This window comes from Palaemon carinicauda, unplaced genomic scaffold (genome assembly GCF_036898095.1).
Source record: "Palaemon carinicauda isolate YSFRI2023 unplaced genomic scaffold, ASM3689809v2 scaffold111, whole genome shotgun sequence".
Lineage (NCBI taxonomy): Eukaryota > Metazoa > Arthropoda > Malacostraca > Decapoda > Palaemonidae > Palaemon > Palaemon carinicauda.
The window spans coordinates 115,980-134,854 of NW_027168605.1; the positions used below are offsets into that span (position 1 = coordinate 115,980).

The 18,875-nt window shown below is 47.7% G+C and overlaps 1 protein-coding gene across 3 annotated transcripts in view; it reads right to left on the reverse strand.

The window, feature by feature from the left end:
- Positions 1-1,066: 1,066 nt before the first annotated feature.
- The window catches only part of LOC137635289 (uveal autoantigen with coiled-coil domains and ankyrin repeats-like), a 38,120-nt gene continuing 20,311 nt past the window's right edge, over positions 1,067-18,875 (reverse strand). The window contains exons 2-3 of one of the 3 annotated variants that reach the window (XM_068367753.1): positions 16,930-17,007; positions 1,067-7,601 (exon numbers count right to left, since the gene is read on the reverse strand). In XM_068367753.1, coding sequence (XP_068223854.1) covers positions 1,347-7,601; positions 16,930-16,977 — 6,303 coding nt within the window. In that variant the 5' untranslated portion in view covers positions 16,978-17,007 and the 3' untranslated portion in view covers positions 1,067-1,346. The remainder of the gene's footprint in view (positions 7,602-16,929; positions 17,008-18,875) is intronic. The other 2 variants (XM_068367754.1, XM_068367755.1) reach the window with 2 other exon arrangements.

The following is an 18,875-nucleotide window of genomic DNA, read 5'->3' on the forward strand; positions in this document are numbered from 1 at the left end:
AGCTTAGCTAGTAATAATAATAACAGCAGCTAATTTTTCGGTCTAGAGATGGAGTATTTTGTTGTACTGAATCACAACTAATCGTTTTGGTCAGTAAATATCTAGGAAAGGAAAAGTCACATGAACACAGTGAAAAAAAACTTGTAATGTTGAAAATATATTCGTTGTTCAGGAGCCATGAAAATACAAATTTGACAGATTTGTAACAATCGCATACTATCATTAATTATTTCTAGCTAAGCAATTCAGCGACACATTTTTTATGAATATTTCAACTCTGAAGAAACAGTTACTGTCCCAGGCCCTAGTCATCTGGTTCTGAGCCTTAACGTGCGTGCCTGGCTGTAGGGGCGTTAGCCTCATGTCGGTGCCGCTTTCAATTATTTTCTCCTTTTTCTGTTACATGGAGTTCTCTTTTTCTAATGAAAAAGATGGAACTGTACAGGAAGATCCGAATGTAAAGGATGGTCAGAATTAAGAAAAATCTTATGCAACATGCATAATGAACTAATTGAACGACGGTGCCAAAGATTAATATCTAGATCAGGAATATGAAATTTAATAGACCGTAAGTTTCTGTCCAACAAATCAAGATGAGCATCAGCAGCGGAAGACCAGACTGGCGAACAATACTCGAAACAAGGTAGAATGAAAGAATTAAAGCATTTTTTCAGAATAGATTGATCACCAAAAATCCTAAGACTTTCTCAATAACCCAATTTTTTGAGCAATCAAAGAAGACACAGACCTTATGTATTTCTCATTTGTCCTTGACCTACTTGCAATCATATTTGTTTTGTTAGGATTCAACTTCATACCCCATAATTTGCACCATGCACTAATTCTAGCTAAATCTCTATTAAGGGATTCACCAACCCCAGATCTACATTCAGATGGAATTGATATAAAGAGAGTAGCATCATCTGCATATGCAACAAGCTTGTTTTCTAAGCCAAACCACATGTCATGTGTATATAGTATGAAAAGTAATGGGCCAAGAACACTCTATATAATGTATATATAATGAATGAATGAATGAATGAATGAATGAATGTATGTATGTATGTATGTATGTATGTATGTATATATGTATGTATATAGTTACAGCTCCGCTAGGTCATTCTCTTATTAAAGGGCAATGATCTATATTCCTGTAGGATCACCTAACTTCCTATGAAGGGAAACAGCTTGATCAAAGGCCACATAAGTATAATGACACCACAATAATAAAATATGTATCTGATAATATAAATGTTATTTACTGAATACACAGGGAAAAATAAATTGTTTCTTTGTCCATTTATACATTATTCACTAAAATAGATAACAGTTTTCAACCATTTCTGTTAGTTTACTGTACTATTACATAACTCCAATTTTTTCTTGAATTTTCTCAAATCAGGTTCACTTTTCCAGTGATCCATTAGAGAATTCCGAATCTTTAAAGCTTCCTCCTTGTCTTTGTAAACGTACGCAAGTAATATTCTTAGGTTTGCTTCCGAGACCACATACTTATCACTCGTTTCACTACTCAGCAAATTCCACAGCGTAAGCTTTTCGTAAATTCTCGCAAATTCTGCATGTAGTTCACCGAAGTCTTCTTCTTGGGGATTCCGTGGAAAACTCGATATCTTTCCCATAAAGTAAAACAAATCTTCTCGCGCTGTTGCCGAGCGAACAGGAAATCCCCTTCCGTCGTCTTCGATATGATGCGTTGGGTCCGAAGGATCTCCCCGCTTGTGTTTCTTTTTCACTGAATGTAGATCCCCATTATCGCCGGGCAGATCTTTTCTCTTCTTGAAAACATGTACATCTTTTTGGGCTAGTGAACTAACCCCAGACGAGAATTCTGTACTTGTCGCGTGTTTCCGTTTCTGGCCTTTCTCAAGAGGAATACTGTTCAGCGTATCACTTTTGGCGTTCTGCATTTTAGCCAAGTCCTTTTCTTGGATGGCTAACAAATACTTTTCGACTTTTTTTTTGGCCTTTTCCTTTCTCCTCTTATCTTTGTCTATACCCTTATTCCCACATCTTTCCTTTCCAGGCTCAACTACAACTAGAGGTTTGTTGATTTGAGGAGGTCTGATACTTAGGAGAGATCGATTGTCGTGAGATTTCAGGTCAAGCTGCGGTGATGTGAGTGGCGTTGGGTCCACAGTGTTGGTAATTGTTTGAGGGGATTTTAGCTGACCAGTTTCTCCCTCCATACTATTATAATGATGCTGTCCATCTTTCAGAATACGAATTCGGGTCGGAAGTTTTTCAAGGTGCTGCATTTCTGTTTGGTTTTCACAATTTGTCCTGGTCTTCTCTTCCGTTTGTTTTTTCTTCTTTTTTGCCTCGACATCACAATGCGGCCGTTTATCTTTTATAATTTGATTCTGGAACGGCGATTTAATAATGTTCTGCTCATTTTCAAGGCACTGCATTTCTGTTTGGTTTTCACAAACTGTATTGGTCTTCTTTTCTGTTTGCTTTTTCTTCTTTTTTGCCTTAATGTCCGCACAATGCTGCCGTCTATCTCTCACGATTCGAATCCGGATTGGGGATTTAACGATATTCTGCTCATTTTCTTGACGTACCTCAGTCTTATTTACTGTTTCGTATTCATAACTTTTCTTAGTCTCGTTTGATACAACAAGTTTTGGTACCTTAGGCTCCAGATCGTCACTCCTCGAAAGTATTTCTGTACATCCAATCATGCCAGAACTGGTTGCCAATTTCTTGTGGCTCTTCTTGTGGAGAGCACTATCCGTTGCCTTATTTGTAATGCTCTTTTCAGAGGTACCATATTTGTGTTGCTCTTCCTCAGCAATGTTTAGAGAAACATTATTCTTAACATCTTTCTTTTCGTTAATTTCTTCTTTTGGTTCCTTGCTAACTACGTGAGCACTGACACTTGCGTTGTGCGTCTCAATTCTCAGCAAATCTCCAGCAGCCGAGTCCTTGTTTTTGCGGGACTTTGGGCAAGGTTTAATTGACTTTTTCTTGTGTTCAAGATGTCGTCTTTCTGTTTGGTGTTCAATATCCATTTTATTCTCAAGAGCCAGACATTGTTTCTTTTTCTCAGGCTGCATATCATCATTTCGAAGAGAGTTTCCTGTACAGTCACTCGTTACTGAACAGAATGCAGAGTTCAGTCCGTTGTTTTCCCTGGAGGAGAGGCTTTCAGCTTTCTCATAAATCTTACCCTTGCTCACTTTTCCAATCAAACAACTAACATCATTCTGTTCAGTTGTCTTATTCCCTTCACAAACTTCCACCAGTGGATCTTTGTTTGCCTGTAAAAGTGTTGGACTTCTGTTAGCCTGGTTACCCTGAGATTTCAAATCTTCATGTGATTTTACAGAGATCATATTTGCAATATCAACATCTTTCCTATTTGTAGACAGGACTGCATCTTGAATAGAGTCTTGCTTTTGTTCTGGGTTTTCTGACGATGACTCTTTCGTTGGTTCGCACAGTCCAGGCTGTTCTGATGACTTTTCTATTGATTTGCATAGCCCAGGCTGTACTAGAACATAATTCTTTTTTGCCTTTATGTCAGCACAATGCTGCTGTCTATCTTTCACAATTCGAATCCGGATTGGAGATTTAACGACATTCTGCTCATTTTCTTGCCGTACTTCAGTCTTATTTACTGTTTCGTATTCATAACTTTTCTTAGTCTCGTTTGATACAAGTTTTGGTACCTTAGGCTGCAGATCATCACTCCTCGAAAGTATTTCTGTACATTCAATCATGCCAGAACTGGTTGCCAATTTCTTGTGGCTCTTCTTGTGGAGAGCACTATCCGTTGCCTTATTTGTAATGCTCTTTTCAGAGGTACCAAATCTTTGTTGCTCTTCCTCAGCAATGTTTAGAGAAACATTATTCTTAACAACTTTCTTGTTAATTTCTTCTTTTGGTTCCTTGCTAACTAAGTGAGCACTGCCACTTGCATTATGTGTCTCAATTCTCAGCAAACCTCCAGCAGCCGAGTCCTTGTTTTTGCGGGACTTTGGGCAAGCTTTAAATGACTTTTTTGGACTTCTGTTAGCCTGGATACCCTGAGATTTCAAATCATGTGATTTTACTGAGATCATATTTGCAATATCAATATCTTTCCTAACTGTAGACTCTTGCTTTTGTTCTAGGTTTTCTGATGATGACTCTTTCGTTAGTTTGCATAGGCCAGGCTGTTCAACCGATGACTTTTCTTTTGATCTGCATAGTCCAGGCTGTTCTGATGACTTTTCTGTTGGCTTGTATAGTCCAGGCTGTTCTGATGACTTTTCCATTGATTTGAATGGTCCAGGCTGTTCAACCGATGACTTTTCTTTTGATTTGCATAGTCCAGGCTGTTCTGATGACTCTTCCGTTGCTTTGTATGTTCGGGGATGTTCCACAGATGACTCTTCTGTTGGCTTGCATAGTCCAGGCTGTTCTGATGACTTTTCTGTTGGCTTGTATAGTCCAGGCTGTTCTGATGACTTCTCTTTTGATTTGCATAGTCTAGGTTGTTCTGATGACTTTTCCATTGAATTGCATAGTCCAGGCTGTTCTGATGATTCTTCTGTTGGCTTGTATAGTCCAGGCTGTTCTGATGACTCTTCAGTTGGCTTGAATGATCCAGGATGTTCAAATGATGACTTTTCTTTTGATTTGCATAGTCCAGGCTGTTCTGATGACTCTTCCGTTGCTTTGTATGTTCGGGGATGTTCCACAGATGACTCTTCTGTTGGCTTGCATAGTCCAGGCTGTTCTGATGACTTTTCTGTTGGCTTGTATAGTCCAGGCTGTTCTGATGACTTTTCTGTTGGCTTGTATAGTCCAGGCTGTTCTGATGACTTCTCTTTTGATTTGCATAGTCTAGGTTGTTCTGATGACTTTTCCATTGAATTGCATAGTCCAGGCTGTTCTGCTAATTTTGAAACTCCAATCTCAGATATTTCATTCCTAAGTGCACTTCTAGAATTATTTTCACAGTTTTTTCCATGGTCTCGAGGACAAATGATGCTGGGAGAATACTCACCATCCCCTTTCTGAACATCATTGCCATTAGAATTCTTTGATTCTTCGTGATCACTCGATGTGAAGTTATCAGGATTTGGAACTAAGGACTCTCGCCTACTAGTTTTCTCCACAGCACCATTATCAATCGACTTATGTGACAGATCTTTGCCTTCCTCCATAACTAATGGCTGAACTGAGGGCCGAATGATCTTCCGATCATTTTCGAGATTCCCATTATCGACATTTGAGAGTGACAATGTGCTTTCAATGTGAAGCCCTCCTGATGATGAGGATGTTTTATGATGCTCTACAGGCAACGAAACAGGATTAGTTTTGAGTACAGAATTAAAGCCAGAGCCAGATACAGTACTTTTAGATAATTTATCTTGAAGTTCATCATTTGGTGGGATATCACACAGACTCCTATTGGTCTGTAATGGGAATAAACTATGAGAAGTTTCATCACTATGAGAATTCAGAGCATTCTGAGACCTTTCCTTTAAAGGTTTTAACAATGAAATATTCACATTAGGAATGACTGACCCACAATCACCAGTTTCCTCTTGAGAATTGGTGCTCTGGGACTGAGCAGACTCTTTAGCAAGAGACTGGGCAAGAGGGTGAACAGCTTTTTTATAAACCCCTGAAAGTGATAGTCTATTCTTGACAGGGGACTGCTCTGTCGATGGAAGATCCTTCGCAACGACTAGATTCTTGGACAGATTTGGCGAGACACAGCCAGCAGTTTTGACAGGATCTGTCCCAGGCATTTTACTAGCATGTCTACCTTCTGCGTAGTTGTCCTGGGGAATTAAAGTTTCCTGTCCCGTTGCTTTGACTCCAGATCCGTCCCTCACGTCCTGAGGTTTCCCCCTAGATTGTGGGGATTTGATGTGTTTTAGAAGTAATGCCACCGAACTCAATGCATGGGCGTCGACTTCTGCGTCATTTTCTTCCCCGGTTCTCAAATTCCCTCCACTGCACTTTTCACTGACGTCACTTCCGTTGCCATGTTTATAATTACAGTCTTCAGCATTTTTTGAACAATTCCCTGCTTGAAAGTGCTTGCAAAATATATTATCATCCTTTGGGAGAGAGTGAAGAAATTTACATTCTTTGCCTCTACTGCAATGCCTATTCTTTAAAAATGTTTTACATCTCTTTCTAAAATTTATATCAAAGACCTCTTCAGCTGATCCTTTCTTCTCCTTTTCTTCCCTCTTATCATCAGATATCTTCGCATGCTTATATATACAGTAAGACGCTTCATATTTACAATTTTGTGCCAAAAAATGTTGACACAAAATATTGTCATCTTTAGGCAACCGATGAAGAAAATAACAAGACCTCCCTCTGAAACATGACCTACCGGCTAAGTAGTGTCTACATCTCTGATTTCTTTTGGGATCATATGTTTCACCAACAGAAACTTGCTCTTCATTTCTTTTCTGACTTGAAGTGTTAGGCTCTTCATTTCTTTTCTGACTGGAAGTGTTAAAATCGACAAGTTTTTTCACTTTGGAAGACTTAAGGTTTTCCTCGACGACTTCTTCTTTAGCCACACTGTTTGCTGAGATACGGACTTCAGAACCCGCACTTGCGATATTCCCACAAATTCCTTCCTTCAAATCCTTCTTTCCCTCTTCATGCTTGAGGCTAGTTTCTGCTTGAGTTCTCGAACTAATTCCCGATTCGAAGTCTCGACTCGCTCTATTGTCGTCTTTTGGCAAAGAATGAAGGAATGGGCAAGCATTTCCAAGTAAGCAATTCCTATTTTCCATATAATTTTTGCACATTTTCTTCAAATCACAATCATGCTTTGGCGACACTTTCTCTACAACTAAGTTACCTTGATTCTCCTTCTTTTCTTCTTTTTTCTCGTGATTTTCATCATTCGAAAATGATGCCGAGCTTGGTTTCAAAGACGGGGATTCTTTTTCTTCGTCTATAACAATATCGTCAATGACAATAGGTTCATTTTTAAATTCCCCCAGGCACTCTACATCAGGCTCTGATGATGTCAATACAGACTTTGGATTCCCCCCATCTTGGACACAGGTCTTCGAAGCCTGAGCTGTTTCTTCCAATCTCTTTCGAGGAATTATCTCTTTCATCCATACTTCTTTCAACATGTTAAAGCTATTGAAATTGAAAAAATCTACAAATCCCGTCTTTGTCCTTATCAACGAGTCTCTCTCTATTTTCATGTTGGTAAACCTGTTGTTATATCTTGGAGGTTCAATGTACGGTCTTACTCCCGGCGTACTTCCTGATTTTGATCTATTTCCAACATCTACTGTTATTTGAGCCTTGAATGAGGCTGTACACCAATCGCCCCAACCACTACCAGCTTGGGGTGTGCGGTGCAACGTAAATTCGTTTCCAGAAGCATGGCTAGTGCTGGGTAGCGAAAGACTCTCGTGTGGCGACCAGGCAGCGCTGCCCGAAGGAGGATAATGAGGAGCCCTATCATCAAAACTACTACTACTTCCCATACCATAGCCAGGATTCAAGTTAAAGTCGCTGCGAACGTGAAACGAGTTCAGGAAACCTCTTCTGCTTTTGAATAATTCGGAGTTTTCATCATAATCTGCTGGGTGCATTTTCTGAAAGATAAAGAACATATATGAGATATTTCCTGTAATTTTCACTTAAGTTCAATAAACATTGAATTATGGAAACAACATACACATGCAAACTGTACTTTATCACAAATTCTTAAAAGTATAATCTGTATTTTTCCTAATTATATAAACATAAGTCTTTCAAAAGGAGTATAATTTCGGTGTTCAAAGAGTAAGCCCTCCCGTCTACCTGGCCGAGAAACCCTAAATTTGGCACTAACCAAGGACTTGCAGGCTGTTGAAGAAAGCCGCGTAACTTAAAACGACTCCGGATAGTATTTTAAAGTTTGCAATTTGTTACTACACATACAGTGGAACCTCTACATACGATTGTCTTTACATACAATTGTTCCTACATCCAAAGTAAAATTCCATCAAATTTTTGTCTCGACACCCGAAGTAATGCTCCAACATCCGATGTAGATCTTGTTTATGCCGGTAGATGGCAGCACGTAAGAGGGACGCCATTGAGCGTCGAGTGCTCTGTTCTCTGTTCTTGTGTGTATCGTGTGGTTGTCCTCTGTTTGGTCTGTTAGTAACAGTGCTTATTTTCTTCCTTTTCTCACATTTCCTTTTTGATTTTACCAATAATCCTGGTGCCTAAGAAGCTAAGTTTCAGTACACGTAGTGGTAAGAAAAGGAAGAAGGCAATTCTTTCATTAGAATTGAAGCAAGAAATTATAGAAAAACATGAGAGCATTGTGCATGTGAGTGATATGGCTAAACAATATGGCCGGAATAGGCCTATGATCTCGATGATCATCAAGCAGAAGGCAGCCATTAAAGTAGATAAACCATCAAAAGGGATCACCATTATTACAAGACATCGTAACAATACCCTGGAAGAGATAAAACGCCGTTTGTTGATAGGGATAAAGGACAAAGAGATTGTTGGCAACGATCATTTGTGAGAAGGGCCAGTGTGATGAACAGAAAGAAAGAAAAAAGTGAAGCAAAGAAAACCAAGATAGCATTAACAAGCTCTTTTAAAAAAGCCCTCTCTCTTTTTCTGTTTCTCTCTAAACATAGCATTAACATGTTCTATCAATAAAATTCTCTCTCTCTCTCTCTCTCTCTCTCTCTCTCTCTCTCTCTCTCTCTCTCTCTCTCTCTCTCTCTCTCTCTCTCTCTCTCGTTCTTCTTCGCCGTTATAGTGTTAGAGACCTCTATTATTTTTTTCCGAGAGAGTACATATGACAAATTTGGAGATAATTTGTATTTTTCCTAACCATACAAACCTTAGCTATTTACATTGGGTTTACTTTTGGCGTAGCTGAAATTGACAAGCCAATAGAATTTTAACGAGGGTTAACTACCCCCGCGCTAGTTAGCAAGGGGGTAGGGGAAGGGGTAGCTTGCTACCCCTCCCCCCTACACACCGGTGAGTTGTCTCACTTCACTTAGAGGTAGGACTTGTCTTGGGGGACCGGGTTGGCAGCCAAATACTGTATGTGTAAATAGCTAAGGTTTGTATGGTTAGGAAAAATACAAATTATCTCCGAATTTGTCATTTGTTCCGTAACCGAAATACAAACCACGCTATTTACATTGGGTGACTTACCCCTTAGAAAGGGTGGAAAGTCCCCAGCCTTACTGGCTTTGGCTTTACCCGGGGACTCAGAATCCGAGTGAGTAGCACTCGAGAAAAGGAGTCCCTGCGCCTCTCAAGTTCCTTGTTCCGCAAGGAACGTGAGGCCTACATAAGCTGTGTGTGGAGGAATAAAATGTGACTCGTCCTAGGAAGTTGACTTGGAGTCTTTTAGATAGGAATCTAGGCTAGGACGTTACCAATACCACCTCGTCAGGGTATGGGGGACGCGACAGTATTAACTTAATACTAGAAACACAAGGGAGCATGGTTTACCTGCAGAGGTTGAGGTCAGCTATGCGGAGACCGGGATGCTGCTTTCCCCATGAGAGGGGAGGATGAAGAAAGAAGTAAGGGCCAGACATACTCTTTCATTCACGCAGACTAAAACCGGGTAACAACGGCCTCAACCTTCTGCTACTTGTCCATTAAGGAGCCAGAGGTTAGACCAGCTGTTGTGCAGCCACCACAGGGCCGATAGAAAAGGTATCGAGGCTCCTCTGGGTCATGTCCTGCAGGTAGTGGGCTGTGAAGGTCGTTTGATGCTTCCAGACACCAGCTTGTAGCGCCTGCATCACAGAGAAGTTTCTCTTGAAGGCCAGGGACGTAGCGATGCCCCTGACGTCGTGTGCCTTAGGGCGACGTGACGGAGGAGGGTCAGGAGTCAAGGCGTGGTGGATGACTCTCCGAATCCCAGCCGAGATGGTGTTTTTGGTGACCCTCCTCTTCGTCCTGCCTGTGCTTATGAACAACGCTTGCACGCGGGGACGAACTGCAGCTGTCCTCTTCAAGTAACGCCTCAGACTCCTCACTGGGCATAATAGCAGATGGTCTGGGTCACTTGTTACAGAAAGGAGACTCGTGACCCTGAAGGAGTCTAACCGTGGGTCCGGCACTCCAGGGTTCTGAGTCTTGGCAACAAACTCAAGGACGAACCTGAACGTTACCTCCCCCCATCCCCTTGAATGGGCGATGTCGTACGAGAGACCATGAAGTTCACTAACTCGTTAGGCAGAGGCCAACGCGAGTAGGAAAGCCGTCTTCAGAGTCAGGTGGCAATCAGAGGCCCGGCGTAATGGTTCGAAGGGAGGTCTCTTAAGAGCCCTGAGAACCCGAACCACGTTCCAAGGAGGAGGTCTCACTTCCGACTGAGGGCAGGTAAGCTCATAGCTACATATGAGTAGAGAGAGTTCTAGCGAGGAAGAAATGTCCACTCCTTTCAGTCTAAATGCCAGGCTTAAGGCTGAGCGATAGCCTTTCACCGCCGAGACCGAAAGGCGCATTTCCTCCCGCAAATAAACGAGAAACTCCGCTATTGCTGGCATAGTGGCATCGAGTGGAGAGATACCCCTCCCACGACACCAACCACAGAAGACTTTCCACTTCGTCTCGTAGACTCCCGCAGAGGACTTTCGCACGTGACGAGACTTTCTCTCCGCAACCTGTTGCGAAAAGCCTCTCTCCGTGAGGAGACGCTGGATAGTCTCCAGGCGTGAAGCCGAAGCGAGGCTACGGCTTTGTGGAAGATGGTCCAATGTGGTTGTCTGAGTAGCTCGTGTCGTGGGGGGAGCTCTCTCGGAAGCTCCGTCAGGAACTGCAGAAGGTCCGGGAACCATTCCGCGTGATGCCATAGCGGAGCTATCAGGGTCATAGACAGGTTGACCGATAGTCTGGTCCTGTTGAGCACCCTTCTCATCAGACAGAACGGTGGGAAGGCATACTCGTTGATGTTGTCCCACCGTTGTTGGAAAGCATCTTGCCAGAGGGCCTTGGGGTCCAGGACTGGGGAGCAGTACAGAGGCAGCTTGAAATTCAAGGCTGTCGCGAACAGGTCCACCGTCGGGAACCCCACAAAGTCAGGACTTTGTTGGCTATCTGAGGATCCAAAGACCACTCGGTACTCACTATCTGCGAAGCCCTGCTCAGACTGTCGGCGAGCACATTCCTCTTGCCAGGAATGAAGCGAGCTGATAGTGTTATCGCGTCGACTTCGGTCCACCTCAGAATCTCTACCGCAAAATGGGATAGCTGTTGAGAAAAAGTACCTCCCTGCTTGTTGATATAAGCCAGTACCGTGGTGTTGTCGCTCATCACCACCACGGAGTGGCCCGCCAGGGTCTGTTGGAACTGTTGAAGAGCCAGAAATACGGCCTTCATCTCTAGCAGGTTGGTGTGCAGGTGCTTTTCTGATTCTGACCAAAGGCCTGAGATCCTCTGGTTCAGAATGTGGGCCCCCCACCCTTCTTTTGACGCGTCCGAAAACAACGTCAAATCCGGGGGAAGGACGAGAAGATCCACTCCCTTTCATAGGTTCTCGTCGATCAGCCACCACCGTAGGTCTGCCTGTTCCGAGGGTCCTATCGGGACCAGAGAGTCCGGGGAATAAGAGCCCTGACTCCACCGGGACTTGAGCCGCCATTGCAGGGATCTCATCCTGAGACGGCCGTTCGGGACCAGACGGGCCAGGGAGGCTAGGTGACCTAAAAGACGCAACCATGATTGGGCTGGAAGCTCTTCCCGCCCTCAGCCTTGCTATCCTGTCGTCTGATGGAAAGGCTTTGTGGAGATTGGTATCTAATAACATGCCTAGATAAACCAGTCGCTGGGACGGCTGCAGAGAGGACTTCTCTAGATTTACCATGATCCCTAGATCTTGGCAAAGTCCCAGAAGCCTGTCTTGGTGCCGAAGAAGGGTCGACTCCGAGTCTGCCAGGATCAGCCAGTCGTCCAGATAACGGAGGAGACGGATGCCGTTCCTGTGCGCCCATGACGAAATCAGGGTAAACTCTCTGGTGAATACCTGAGGTGCTGTGGAGAGACCGAAGCACAGTACCTTGAACTGGTAGGTCTTGCTGTCTAGGCTGAATCTCAAGTACTTCCTGGAAGACGGATGGATTGGGATCTGGAAGTACGCGTCCTTCAGATCCAGCGTGCACATGAAGTCTTGTGGTCTCACGGCAAGTCTGACCGTGTCCGCTGTCTCCATGCTGAACGGAGTTTGCTTGACAAACTTGTTCAGAGCCAAGAGGTCGATGACGGGTCTCCAGCCTCCAGACGCCTTCTTTACAAGAGAGTGTCGACTGAAGAAGCCTGGGGAGCCGTCGACGAACTCCTGGAGAGCATCCTTCTTGAGCATGGTCTCGACTTCTGCCCGAAGGGCCAGCCCCTTTGCCGATCCCATGACATAGGAGCTCAACGACACTGGATTCGCTGTCAGGAGAGGTTGAGATGTCGTGAATGGAACGCGATAACCTTGGCCGATCACGGAGACCGTCCAAGAATCAGCCCCATGTTGCTGCCACCTGTGCACGCAACTTTGTAGGCATCCCCCCACAGGTGGACACACAGGGGGACTGCCACTTCTAGCGTTTACGGCCACGGCCGCTCCCTCTAGAGGTTTTGCCTCCCCTGGAGGACTTACCACCCTTCTTGTCCTTGACAGGAAAGGGCTGAGGCTTAGACACCTTCGTCTTAGCTGCCGGAGCCTACTTCGGTGTCCTGCGAGGCTGCTGTTGATATTGCTATAGAGCTGGAGGCTTGTAGGGCCGAGATGCGAGGGCGGCTTGACTTCCTCCACCTCTCAGCTGTGCGTTCCACGTCTTTGGGCTCAAACAAGCTTCCTCCAAGGATGGAGGAGTGTCTGAGCCTGCAGACATCCACGGCGGGGACCTTCGGGTGGAACTTCTCGGTCACCGCATCACGACGCTTCAACACCGAGTTGGCCCACAGGTTGGTAACCTGGTGGGCCAGGAACTCGATGGAGCGAGTGCCCGAGAGGAGGAAGGTCTCCAGGGCCTTCCTATTGCTCTCCTTAGACAAGTCTTCGGAGCGCAATAGGATGCCCAGAGAACCCAGCCAGACATCCAGCCACGCAGTGGCCTGCATGGCACACTTCACGACCTTCTCCTAGCTCAGGATCTCCGACGCCGAGAATGTCACCTGCCGAGCGGAGAGCTTCTCAAGCGGAATTCCCCTTGTAAGCTCTTCCACCGAGTGGTGGAGGGGAAGAGCTAGGCTGGACTCCCCCATGATCTCCAAATATCTCCTCTGATGTAAACGAGGAGGTGGGAGGAGTCTGTTCCCAGCAGAGGAATGGCTGGAGGCGGCGAGGTCCGAGAGCTGAGCGTCGACCTTGTCTCTGGCACTCTTCACCCCCCTGGGACCAGGGCAAAGCCATGCTGGTCTTCGGGGGCTTCTGAGTACCATACACTGGTCCAGGACCGTGTCCTTGCCTTCGCGAGGGGCGATCTCCGGGTCCTTGAACCTGTTGAGCTGCCTCATCAGATTTAAGACCTCCCAGAAGGCGTGCTCAGACTCATGCTGCTCTCCTCCCTGTGGACTGGCAGCTAAGTCTCCCGTCCCCAGAGGCTCTTCTTGGGGAGACACGTGGACGTTCTCCCGGGGTCTGGTTGGCTCCTGACGAATCCGCGAAGACGACTTCGGAATTGTCTTTGAGTCCTTGGGTTCCCTCCTGGGCGGGATACAGGACTCCAGCAAAGAGGTCTGGAAGGTACCTTCCATGCGAATCGCTTCTCCTCCTCGAGGAGGGGTCTCTCCCCTTGGTGCCGAGGGAGATGTCCCCGCCTCTCTGGACTCTCCTGAGGACGGAAAGGCCTCGTCTACAGGAGAAGGAGAAAACGACTGCGAAGGGGATGGAGCCTTCCTGACGGACCTCTTAGGAGCCAACTTCTCCCTGGGAGAAGTCACCACGAAGTCCACTCCTCTCCTTCTCTTCAGCGGGGGCGTGTCTGTCCTTGGCTTGAGGACCAAACCAAGACTGATGAGATACGGACGCAGTGTCCGTAATTCCCGCTGGAGGGAAGGGGATCGCCTGACCCTTCGGAGTGGACGCAACGGGGCCTACCTGCAAAGAAGAAAGGGAAGAATGTTGCTTAGACCTCTCCGACGATTCTTCCTGGTCCTGAGAGAGAGACCTGCGCTTGCGCGGTGGCGATCCTGAAGGCGATCTGGAAGCACGCGTCCCTGCCGCAGTCACGAGCATGCGGAACCCGGCGGGAATGGGGGTCGTAATGGGGGACGCGCAGAAGAGGATTCAAGGAATCGCGCGCGGGGGGCTGTTGGAGCGCGGGTGCGTAGTCGCGCGGGGATAAACGCGCGCGGGCGCGTTCGTGCGTGGGCAAGTGGGCGTGCGGGTGAGTGGGCGCGCGGGTGAGTGGGCGCGCGGGCGAGTGGGCGCGCGGTCGAGTGGGCGAGTGGGCGCGTAAGTGAAAAAGCGCGTGAGGGAAGCGGAGATCACTGTTGCTCAGGAGAACGGCAAGGCGCAGGAGATCGATGGCATCCTGGAGATCTGTGGCGCGTGGGTGAGCGATGGCGAGGTGGCGAGCGATGGCGCGTCGGCGAACGCTGGCACGTGATGGCGCATGATGGCGTGTTGGCGAGCGATGGCGCGTAGTACGCGCAGGCGAACGACCGCGCACAAGCGATTTGACGAGTGTGCGCGTAGGAGACTTATGGCGATCTATGTCAAGGTGGCGCTGGCGCGTAGGAGAGCGCTTGTGCGCAGGCGATGGATCGCGCGGGCGCTCAGGAGATCGCAGAAGCTCTGGAGATCGCTGGCGTGCAGGAGACCGCTGACACGCAGGAGATCACTGGCGTGCAGGAGACCGCTGACACGCAGGAGATCGCTGACGCGCAGGGGATCGCTGGCGCGCAGGAGGGTGTCGACGCGTAGATTGCTGGGGCGCAGAATCAGGTGGCGTGGCGACGCGCAAAGGCGAACGCTCGCGGACGGGCTCAGGATATGAAGGCGCATGTGCGCGCGGGCGCGTGGGCGCGCAGGAACACTTGAAGTGCGCGCTGTTGCGCAGGCGAAGATGGACGAACAGGAACGCGTGGGCGAGGAGTAGTCAGGTCCTTGCCTGCGTCCAGATCCGAAGATCTAGGGCGCATGGGTGAGCGTTGGCGCGCAGGGCGAGTATCAGGAACAAGGTGCGCAGATGCGCGTTGACGAGCAGGAGATTGCGTGCGCTCAGGAGACCGCTGGAGCGCTGGGCGCAACAGGAACAGGAGGATGTTGACTGCTAACAGGAGAGCGCTGGCGAGCAGGAGAGAGCTGACGATCAGAAGAGCGCTGGCGAGCAGGCGAACGTTGATGAGCAGGTGAGCGCTGGCGCGGCGAGTCAGGTGGCTGCAGCTCTGGAGAGCGCTTACGCGCTACTGCGCGTGAACGCGCAGTTGGGCGCACAAGGGAACCCTGACACGCAAGGGAAGCCCCCACACCGTGGGAGACATCCCTTTGCCCCGAAGGGACTGTTGCCCATCGGATGACGAGATCAGGAGGCGCCTGCTGCGCATCTGCGCCGGAGGTGGTAGGTCTGGTAGGCGTAGGAGATCGCGAGAAGGATGTGGCTGCTACGGTCTGCTCCTGATGAGGAGAATCCTCATCAGAGGAAGGAGGTGGTGACGACTCGAAGAGGCGCCTCTTGACTCCCTTATAGGCAGACGGGAGGCCCCTGCAGCGAAGAGGAGAGGACGACGAGCCTTACGGCGAAGGCGGCCACGAGGGAGGTCATCAGGATCGTCGGTCCTCTGAAGAGGAAGTCTCTGTCAGTGCGCTCCCCTGAGGGGGAGGCGTACCCGCAGGAGAGACCGTGGGACCCACCTTCCCCCTTGAAGGATGTTCGGAAGGGGGAGGAGGGCCTTCAGCAACGTCCGCAACATCAGCTACAGCAGAGGTTTGACAGCCTCTGCCACAACCACGTCGACAATAGACAGAGGGTCTACCTCTGCTATCACCGGCGACTGTTTGACAGTGGCCCCCAACTGGATAAGGTCAAACAGGGCTTCCTTGGAGGGCAAGCCCTTAAGCCCCAAGGAAGCCCAAAGCTGAAAGAGATCATCATTAGACATGGAATTAGGGTCATCAACATGAGAATCAAAATCCTCCCCCAGAGAGGGAGGGGGAGCCGCCCCGCTATGGGAGGCGACGCTCTCTCCCGCACCCCGAGATCGGGAAACAGAACAAGGGTCTACGCTACCACTCGGCGGTCTCTCACGAGAGGCCGGCCGAGCGGGAGCTTCGGAGGAGGTTTGGGCAGCGGAAGAAGAGTCCCTGGAGCCTTCCTCTTTCAAGGCAACCCTTGAAGGAGAAAGGTCTGTCTTGGACTTCTTCTTACGCCGGCGGGCAAACCTCTCCACTGGGAGGTAGACCACTCCCTGCACTCACTACAAGTTACTTCCTTATCACACCGTTGACCTCGACACTGCGGGCAAAGGGTGTGGGGATCCATTTCCACCGCCGACATGAGGGTACCACAGGGGCGGCCGGAGAGTATGATAGTGATAAAAGGGAGAGGCCAACTTCCAAACACACAAGTCTGAGGAAAAGAAAAAAAAAGATTAAGGCTGTCAAAAGCGAGGACGAGAGACAGACACGTCTGCACATCGTCCGAGCCAAAAGTGAAGTGAGACAACTCACCGGTGTGTGGGAGGGAGGGGTAGCAAGCTACCCCTTCCCCTACCCCCCTTGCTAACTAGCGCGGGGGTAGTTAACCCTCATTAAAATTCCATTGGCTCGTAAATTTTAGCTACGCCGAAAGTAAACCCAATGTAAATAGTGGCGTTTGTATTTTGGTTACGGAACAATTGTCATTTACTGAATAAATTTCCTTGAAGAATATTTTATCATTTTGAAATATTTAGATTATACAGAATTTCTTGTTTCACATGCATGTAATTTTATATAGATAAAAACTTAAATACCTGTATAAACTGACCAGAAGAAAAGAGTAACAAATACACAGAAGTCATAGGTAACTTTTCATGTTGAAGCCCTCAAACCTGAAAGGCATAAAAGAAAATCTTAAGAATGCACCGTTTGATTTACAATTGCGTGAAATGATCCAAGAAATAGATTAGAAAGTCCTCAACATATACCCTTACTTTATTCCATTAGCCGTTTGCAAGTTGAATTGATTGGACGTACAGTAGAATTTTGGCCTATAGTCCATTTCTTTTAGCGATGCATATTTGCACCGACTCGCGGCGGTGCCCTTTGAGCTCGGAAAAGTTTCCGGATCGCTGATTGGTTGGACAAGATAATTCTAACCAATCCGCGTTCAGGAAACTTTTCCGAGCTAGAAGGGCACCACCGCGAGTCGGTGCAAATATGCATCGCTAAAAGAAATGGACTATAGTGCAGGCTTCACCGAACTCTCGTGCCAACGATTTTCAGCTCCAAAAATAAGCAAATAGTCCTGTCTCATATTGCCATTATCATCTTGCTTACTGCATTAAATTATTTAATATTGTTTTGATTCCAAGGTTTCATAATGAACTTTTGATACATCTGAAAATTTATTATTTCGGTTGAATTTGTGTTTGTATCTCCAATTGTCTGTTAAGTTGAGGACCTTGCAAATCTTTCAAATTTCATGGCTGATGAAAATCATGTCCTTCAGGTCAGGTAACCGTACAGCATTAGATAAGAAGCTCATCCTTTACTTGACCAATTACAGTCGTATAGAAAATCCTTTTAAAACTTTTAAAACAGTATAATGACTGAACCACAGTCTAGGCTAAATAAACTCGAATCATGTTGTGCACATACTGGACACACAGTTTAATCTAAGCTAGTACTTGAGAATGAACCCCACAAAAATCAGAAATTTTAATATTTGTATTTCTTTTAAATATACAAACCTGAATCTTGTAATAGAATTGTTTCAACTTTTAACGAAGTAATTACAGTCGCCAGTGGGTGGAAGGTAGGCCCCACCCAGTCGCCAGTGGGTGGAAGGTAGGCCCCACCTAGTCGCCAGTGGGTGAAAGGTAGGCCCCACCCCGTCGCCAGTGGGTGGAAGGTAGGCCCCACCCAGTCGCCAGTGGGTGGAAGGTAGGCCCCACCCAGTCGCCAGTGGGTGGAAGGTAGGCCCCACCCTGTCGCCATTGGGTGGAAGGTAGGCCCCACTCAGTCGCCAGTGGGTGGAAGGAAGGCCCCACCCAGTTGCCAGTGGGTGGAAGGTAGGCCCCACCCAGTCGCCAGTGGGTGGAAGGAAGGCCCCACCCTGTCACCATTAGGTGGAAGGTAGGCCCCACTCAGTCGCCAGTGGGTGGAAGGAAGGCCCCACCCAGTTGCCAGTGGGTGGAAGGTAGGCCCCATCCAGTTGCCATTGGGTGGAAGGTAGGCCACACCCAATTGCCAGTGGGTGAAAGGTAGGCTCACTCAGTCGCCAGTGGGTGGAAGGTAGGCCCCACCCAGTTGCCAGTGGTTGGAAAGTAGGCCTAACTCAGTCGCCAATGGGTGGAAGGTAGGCCCCACCCAGTCGCCAGTGGGTGAAAGGTAGGCCCCACCTAGTCGCCAGTGGGTGGAAGGTAGGCCCCACCCAGTTGCCAGTGGGTGGAAGGTAGGCCCCACCCAGTTGCCAGTGGGTGGAAGGTAGGCCCCACCCAGTTGCCAGTGGGTGGAAGGTAGGCCCCACCCAGTTGCCAGTGGGTGGAAGGTAGGCCCCACTCAGTCGCCATTGGGTGGAAGGTAGGCCCCACCCTGTCGCCATTGGGTGGAGGGTAGGCTCCACCCTGTCGCCATTAAGTGGAGGGTAGGCCCCACCCTGTCGTCAGTGGGTGGAAGGTAGGCCCCACTCAGTCGCCAGTGGGTGGAAGGTAGGCCCCACCCAGTTGCCAGTGGGTGGAAAGTAGGCCTAACTCAG